This window comes from Elephantulus edwardii, unplaced genomic scaffold (genome assembly GCF_000299155.1).
Source record: "Elephantulus edwardii isolate Elephantulus edwardi_28Jun2011 unplaced genomic scaffold, EleEdw1.0 scaffold00015, whole genome shotgun sequence".
Classification (NCBI taxonomy): domain Eukaryota; kingdom Metazoa; phylum Chordata; class Mammalia; order Macroscelidea; family Macroscelididae; genus Elephantulus; species Elephantulus edwardii.
Genome location: NW_006399765.1, coordinates 3,819,782 through 3,827,729, shown reverse-complemented (window position 1 = coordinate 3,827,729; position 7,948 = coordinate 3,819,782). Strand labels below are relative to the sequence as shown.

The 7,948-nt window shown below is 40.5% G+C and overlaps 1 protein-coding gene across 1 annotated transcript in view; it reads left to right on the top strand.

Moving 5' to 3' along the window:
* Nucleotides 1–556: 556 nt before the first annotated feature.
* Nucleotides 557–7,948, top strand: part of DEFB129 (defensin, beta 129) — a 22,512-nt gene continuing 15,120 nt past the window's right edge. The window contains exons 1-2 of the mRNA XM_006881681.1: nt 557–614; nt 2,685–2,836. Coding sequence (XP_006881743.1) covers nt 557–614; nt 2,685–2,836 — 210 coding nt within the window. The remainder of the gene's footprint in view (nt 615–2,684; nt 2,837–7,948) is intronic.

Below are 7,948 nucleotides of genomic sequence, written 5' to 3'. Positions count from 1 at the left end.
GAACTGGGGAGGAGGATGGAGAAAACAGTGCAACAATGAATGAATGAAAACCCAAAATCTCTGTAAATGTTCATTAAAACTAATAAAATTTAATAATAAAAAAAAAGTCATGCCAAGACCACAAAAGCATTCAACAACTATTGGTTCAGTAATCATATTGGATACTAGAGACCTCAATGTAAACAAAACAAAGTCACTATCTTTCAGGAATCTGTTGTGATAGATATTTTTACTCTTATAATAATAAATAGTGAAGCAAATATATCATTCTGACCCTAGTGCAGAATTAAGAAAGGGAAGTTCAAAGGTCTTGTTGTTTCTTTCCTATCTTCTCTTCCTCTTATGTTTTCCCTGAGAATCAGGAATAGAGAATCTTCTGCATTAAAGTATTCTGGACAGGTGTTAGCAAAACAATAAAACCCAACTGCTGGGAACAGCACACAGCCCTTCTTTGGCTGTGCTTCACTGCCTATGGCCTAAGGCCAAAAGGAGACCAATAAAGGTTGGAGCTCAAGAACATCCTCCAGATCCAAGACTTTCTCCCTGGCACCCAACCATGAAGCTCTTTTTTCCCATCTTCGCAAGCCTCATGCTTCAATCCCAGGTGAATGCAGGTAACGTGGAATCCTATGTTTAAGAGAGGTCAGTGTGAGGAAGAAGGGATTTGACTGCCTATGGAATTAATTGTGATCAAGTACTCAAAGAGACGGCTGAAGAGCCTCCTCATTGCCTCAGCAAGGCTGTATCTCCCAAGCGCCCCTATAAAGCCCGAGCCCTAGGGTAGGCCTGGTGGAGGCATCTAGGGGACTACAGAGAAAATTTTCTCTGTAAATTCATAAATTATCTAACACAGAAATCGTTCCTATCAATGTGTACTTTGGTATAGCAAGGGGAACGTCACTACCTTTCTATGCAAGAAGTTGGGCTCTTAGAAACCAAGTTTATGTTCTCCCCACAACTTGCCCAGATTGTACAGAGTTTCATCATCCCCTCCTCTTAGGCTTTGTCCTCCTACAAACCTCCCAAATTACCATAAGGAGCAGATAAGAGCACATGACAGAAGGTTGAACTGTTGGCCATTGTGTTTTCAAAAGAAGGGAGAAATATTTAGACTTACCTCAAAGAAGTTTCCTGTTTTAACTTCAGAAGGAAATATGTGAAAATCTACATGAACATTCTTAGAACATTTTAGGGTGCTGTACAAATATGTTCTTACTATGGAAAATTCACTGAATTAAATAGACGCAAAAAGCTTTCTTGATTCAGAAAAGGTGAGCTATTGGGGTGGAAAAATACAGCAGATGACAAGGAGGAACTGAGCTAATGAGGAGATTCAGAGCCATAGATAACACTATGTGGGAGTTATCTTAAAAAAAAATGAGGACATGGTCATGAATAAGACCTTTGAGGGACAGAATGTCAGGACAGGCTGAAAATGATAGAATGTCGTGTCCCAAGAACCACATGTTGAAACATTGTTGAAAAGGGTGAGGACAAGGTGCACTGCATTTAGCAAAAGAGAATGTTCCTAAAATTCTTGATGATTCTCTTTAGAAAGAGAACATTAAGGTTTCCTTGACATTAAACTTTGTTTATTGATGTCTTTCTTCAACTTGCACATTCAGTACAATGTTCCCTCCAAGGTGAAATCATTCTAATGCTTTACCTTAGAATTAATATCTCCTGCAAGTTATTACAATAGACATACAGAAATATTTTTTTCACTTAATGATGCAACACATAAATGTTAACAATAGTCACATATCCTTTTTTTATCCCCTCCCCCATTTTTATGATTAAAAGATCCAAAATCCTGACAGACTAAAGTAATCACCATAAAATCAAACCCAGTGCTGTGGAGTCCAATCTGATTCCCAGTGACCCTCCACCAGGCCTCTGAAGCTGTAAATCTTTACAGGAAGATACAGCTCATCTTTCTTCTGCCAGCAGCCAATCAGCTTAGACTTTTAGGTTCCACATACAGTGGAACCGCTCCTTAATTACTATTCTATTAGTCTTTCAATAGCTTATTCCAGCTCATTCTTCTTTTACATGCTCAACCAACTTCATCATGTTGTTTGATAAGATTAGGCCCACAGAAAAGCTGTGATGCCCAAGATCAGTCCAACTCTCAGTCAACCAAGTTGGCTTACTTAATGGTCCCAAATTTTGACATTGCTGAAAGGCTACTTGAGCTTAAGAGGTTTGAATTTGCTCTTCAGTTCCTTGAGCTTAAGAAACGCTGAGCGAGTTCGGCCCTTTTCATTTTCTGACTCCAACTCCTTGCACATTTCATTGTAATATTTTACTTTGTCATCCCGTGCTGCCTTTTGAAATCTTCTACTCAGGAGTCAAGACTGGGCCTGCAGCTGAGAGAGAGGCATAACAATAAAAATGGCACCATCTTGATGGTTAACCAGACTCCTTATTTTGGCGTGCTTTATTGGACTAATTTTGTGTCAGATTTGACCCCTGTTGGTATTCCTTAGACTCATGGGGGTGGAAGAGTCACACACCACAGTTGTCTAAGTTGGGGGTGTCTAAAGTCCTATCAGCATCTCTAAGCACTGAGCTTAAAACATAGTATTGCAAACCCCTTCTTCCTCTATCTCTTCCTCCAACAGTTTTAACCTTACCTCTGGTTATTAATCTTTGCCCAGTGATTCTCTCTTTTCTCTGTGCAGAATTCTTTGGAGTGAAAAAGTGTTTAATGGGTTTTGGGAAATGCAAGGATTCTTGTACTGTGGATGAAAAAGAGATAAAGCCATGCAAGAATAAAAAATGCTGTATGGGACCAAAAATCGTTCAAATGATAAGACACTTCATCCAATCTGAAGTGCTACAAACATTCGAAGAGGATCACCAAGGACATCTAAAATATTCCAAGGATTCTATTGCTATGTCACCAGCAAACCATATTATACCTGTTCTTCCCAAAATCATTTCCATCAGCTCTTCTAACAAAGTCAGCTCTGCCATCACAAATGCCACCACTTTGAACTCCTCCAACAGTCTTACTGCTACTTCCTCCACAAGTGACACCACAGAAAGCACCGAAAACATGGCTTTCGCATCAGAAGTCGCAGCGTCACCACCATAGATGCTGTCGGCACCACAACTGGAGCTCAAATTATTCACAATCTTCTTGGTCTATTTGATAAGACACAGGATTGTGTCCCTTGTGATTAATTATTAAATAAATATTGTTTAAGTGGGCTGGAAACCTCTTGTTTAGCGTCAATCAGGACTTGGTGGGCGGGTCTCTGTACTTAAAAGTCAGCTTGGGCCCTCAGGCCTCGTGTTAATTGTGTTTGGATAGAACTGGTCTGTCAATTTGCTGTACTGAGGTAACTTGGGGTTGCTGTGATGATGAACACTGTGCCATTGATGTGTCAATGCTCTAATGGTCACCCATAGTGGCGATCTCAGATTAAGACAGGCTTGGAAGCAGGAGTGGCATCCAATTCCTAAACAACATGTCTCCAGACCCTCTATGAACTTAGAGAAAATGACGATAGTTATAGAGCAGGATTCAGGTCTTTTGTTCATGGAGTCGCTATGAGTCTTGCTCGACTCAACAGCAATCAACAGCGACAGTATATAATGTTAAGTTTTCTAGCAGACTCTAAAAACCAAAAGAAATAAGATCAATTAATTCTAGTAATGTTGTTGTTGTTATGTGCCGTTGAGTCGCTTGAGACTCATAGTGACCCTATGAACGATAGCCCTAAACTCTGCTCTGTCCTGTGCCAATCGCACTGTCTCTGACACTCCCATCCCGATTACCCCAGTCACTGTATCAGTCCACCTAAAAGAGGGCCTTCCCCTCCTGCACTGTTCCTCCACTCTACCAAGCATGATGTCCCTCTTCAAGGACTGGTCCCTCCTTACAACATGTCCAAAGCATATTAAACAGAGCCTCAGAATCCTTGCCTCCAGGGAGCCACCCAGTTTAACCCTTTCCAGGATGAATCTGTTTGTTTTCCTAGCAGTCCATGGCACCCTCAGTACTCTTCTCCAACACCACAGCTCAAGGGCATCAATTCTCCTTCTATCCTCTTTAGTCATTGTCCAACTCTCTGATACATAACAAGTGATTGCAAAACCAGGGCCTGTATCAGATGGCACCTTAGTCTCCAGAGAGGCACCATTGCTCTTCAGTACTTTGGAAAGGTCCCTAACAGCAGACTTTCCCATTGCAATATGTCTTTTAATTTCCTGGTTACTGGTGCCAAGAGTGTTGACTGTGGAGCCAAGGAGACTAAAGCTGTGAGCAATCTCAATCTCTTCATCATCCATCCTGATTGGTTCAGTGGTGAGAATCTTTGTCTTCTTGACATTGAGCCTCAATCCATATTGGAGTCTACAGTCCTTGACCCTCTAGTAATGTAGTAATATATTTATTGGAAGTTCTGGTGACCTACTGGCAAATAGCTGGGAGCCAATCCCAAAGGCACATGGTTCGGGGCCACCAGCTGCTCTGAGGGAGAGAGGTGGGCAGTCTCTTCCCATGCAGCTATGGGCTGGTTCCAACTCTATGGTACACAACAACAATAACAATATATTTATTACAATAAATTCAACACATCATATAAATATGTAGACAACATAAAAAATATTTATGATATTTTCTTACATCTTTTTTTTACAAAGTCTTTAGAATGTCACTTTAGAGTAAATCTCAGTTGGGACCAGCTGAAGGCCATTTGTGACTCTACTGAAAGGATAAAGTTAGAGAGTCGAGAGGACACAAGGAAGCTATAGACCGTTGGGCAAAAAAGATGGTACTAATCCAGAGAAAGCATTCACATTTCTAAGGACTGCAGTGTAGACCTTAAGAGGATGGAGATTTGGGTCTCATCCTTCCTGGTTAGCGTTACGATTCTGGTACTTTTTAACTGCTTGCCCTAGAGCTAATCCCTTATTCATAATAGCATCAGTTTATTAATTTACAAAATGAGAAGTATAAAATATTATACCTCGGCGAGCTCTGGTGGCCTAGTGGCAAGAAGCTGCACTGCATTCCCAGAGGTGCACAGTTCAAATCCACTAGACGCTCTGCTGGAGAAGGAGGAATAATCTCCTCTTGTACCAGTCAGATCTGATTTGACAGTACACACACAAAAATAATAAAAAATAAAATAAAAAAAATTATACCTCCTAATTCAGCAATCACCAAGTCTAACTTCTTTCCATGTTCAAATACAATGACATAGACCCCATTCCTGTATTTTTTAAAAATGTCTTTCTGTCTACCATGTATCCCCTTATTTCATTAAGAGAACATCTTTATTGATTCTCTACACTATATAATCTCACCCTGTCCAAGAGTGAAGATTTTTCTGCAATGCCTTACAGAGTACAACTTTTTGAAATATTTTCCTGGAAATTCTTGTACCACAGGAAATATCTACAATACAAAGACTTTCTTCAGATGTGTCTCACCTGAGTGATCCCAAAACCATCTTTATAGGAATCAGATTCTCTAGACAGTTTCCATGCTTTTCCACCATTAATGTGCTCTCTTTCACATCTCCCCACAGAAAGAAGAGAAAGGTTCCTTCTCACTCAAGATCAAAACTAACTTTCCACTGAATCCCATATCTTGCCACTGAGTTTACTCTTTCTCAGAATTAACAAGATGGGAGAATAATATCATTTTTTATAACACCTGTAATAAAAAGGGTTTGTCTCCAATATCTGTCCTCCACTTCCACAACAGTAATAAAAAGAAATAAATAAGTGTAAAAAACAAACAAATAACTTGGCATCAAGTGGTTTACAAAGCAAAGTGACCCTAAAGGATTTCCAAGGCTGTAAATTGGAAGCAGGAGTGGCATCCACATCCTAAACCACTTGCCTCCGGAAACTCTATGAACTTAATAAATGCCGATAGTTATAGTAGAGGGGCTTCAGGCCTTTTGTTCACAGGGTCGCTATGAGTCATGCTCGACTCAAAGGCAATCAACAACAACAACAAATCTTTAAGAGAGTGAACTGTCTCATTTTTCTTCTATGGAATGGATGGTGGATTTGAACTGCCAACCTTGTCATTAGCATTCCAATTCCTAAACTACAGCATTGTTGGAACTTTTATAGAACAGCAACAGAATGTCACTCTGAAGGTCAAGTTGACTGAAGACCAGTTACAGTAAACTACATTTCCAAACTTCCTTGGCAGTTGTGGTATGAAAAATCCCCTTCATCCTTCCTCTCCCATCATAATAGCAGAAATAAAGACAGTAGTAATTTAGTCGAACATGATCGAGGGCTTGTTTCCAAAACAGTTCTTACCATCACAAAGAGAAAATGGGAAGCGTGGGGCTACCTTGTGAATTTTTAATTAATGTCCTAATTAATAATTATAATTAATGTCCTAAAACAAAATGCATATGAATGGCTTAATGGAACATCAAATCCATTTGAAACTTTCACTCAAATGACATGTTGTTGTTGTAGTTGTGTACTGTCAAGTCAGAACGGACCCATAGCTGACCCTCCAGCTGGTTTTCAGAGGCTGTCAATCTCATGGGAAAAGACGGCCCATCCTTCTCCCGCGGAGCAGCTATTGGTCTCAAACCGCGTGCCTTCGGGATTGCAGCACAGTGTCTTGCCACTAGGCCACCAGAACTTCCTCAAATGACATAAGAAAAAAAATTATCATTGTCCTTAAGTGCTATCAACTCATAGCGACCCTGTGAACAGATCTGAACCTTGCCCTGTCTTGCATCAGACTCATCATCTCTGAGAGGTGCAAGCCATTGTTAGTCTCTGTGTCAATCCATCTTGTTGGGCTGACCCTCTCCCCTTCCCACCATGGTGTCTCTCTCCAAGGACTGGCCATTCCTGATATACTCAAAGTACGTGAGATGAAGTCCCACCAACCCTTGCCTCTAAGGAACACCCTGGTCACACTTCCTCCAAGACAGACTTATTTTTTCTTTTGGCAGTCCAGAACATTCAACCCTTCTCCAAAACCACAATGCAAAGGCATCAGTTCTTCTTCTGTCGTCCTTCTTCATTGTCCAACTTTCAAACGCATAGGAAGCAATTGAAAGGACTGTGACTTGAATCCAAGAGATACATACAAACTTGAACAGCTGCTGATACCCTGAGATAATTGCTTGCCAGGTTCTGGGTCTTTGGGATCAGGGAAAAGGGAGACATTAGAGTTACTCTACTCAGGTAGCCCATTTCAGAACTTTCAAGTATCATTGACCTTACAGGCATCACCTTGGATAAAAGATTTCTAAAAACTAGAGGTCGGACACAATGGGAGAACCTGGCTGGTAAAGAGACTCAAATCCATGCTGTGGAAGGAAATAAAAGAGGAAGGGAAGAAAAGAAAGGAAAAGGAGAGGAGGAAGAAAGAACGGGAAGAGAATGTGAGGGATGAAGGGAGGAAAGGTAAAAAAGAGGGAGGGAGGAAGGGAAGGAGAGCGGGAGGGAAGGAGGGAGGAAGGGAAAGCTCATTCCTTAAAAGGAACGGGAAGGTGACAAACCTCCCATCCTCCAGAACTCTAAGTTCTAAAGGGAGAAAAAATGTTAAAGTCTCCATATTAAAATGCAAAGTCTTTTCCCTGTAAAACATTATTATTATTTTCTAATCATGAAGATACACATAATTTAACCCCCAAAGAACTTTGTATGATATTTGTAGATATACAAAACAGATGTTTCTTTTTCAAAGCTTAAATTTTACCCAATGTGTATCTTGTAGTCTACATTTTAAATGTTTGTCTTTTTCAATAACTGCATCATTTCTAGTCTATTCTACCTATTCTATTCATGTTTTATCATCAATTGTTTGTTGTTGTTATGTGCCATCGAGTCGTTTGGGACTCATAGCGACCCCATGTACAACAGCCCTAAACCCTGCTCTATCCTGTGCCAATCACACTGCCTCTGACACACCCATCCCGATTACCCCAGTCACTGAATCAATCCA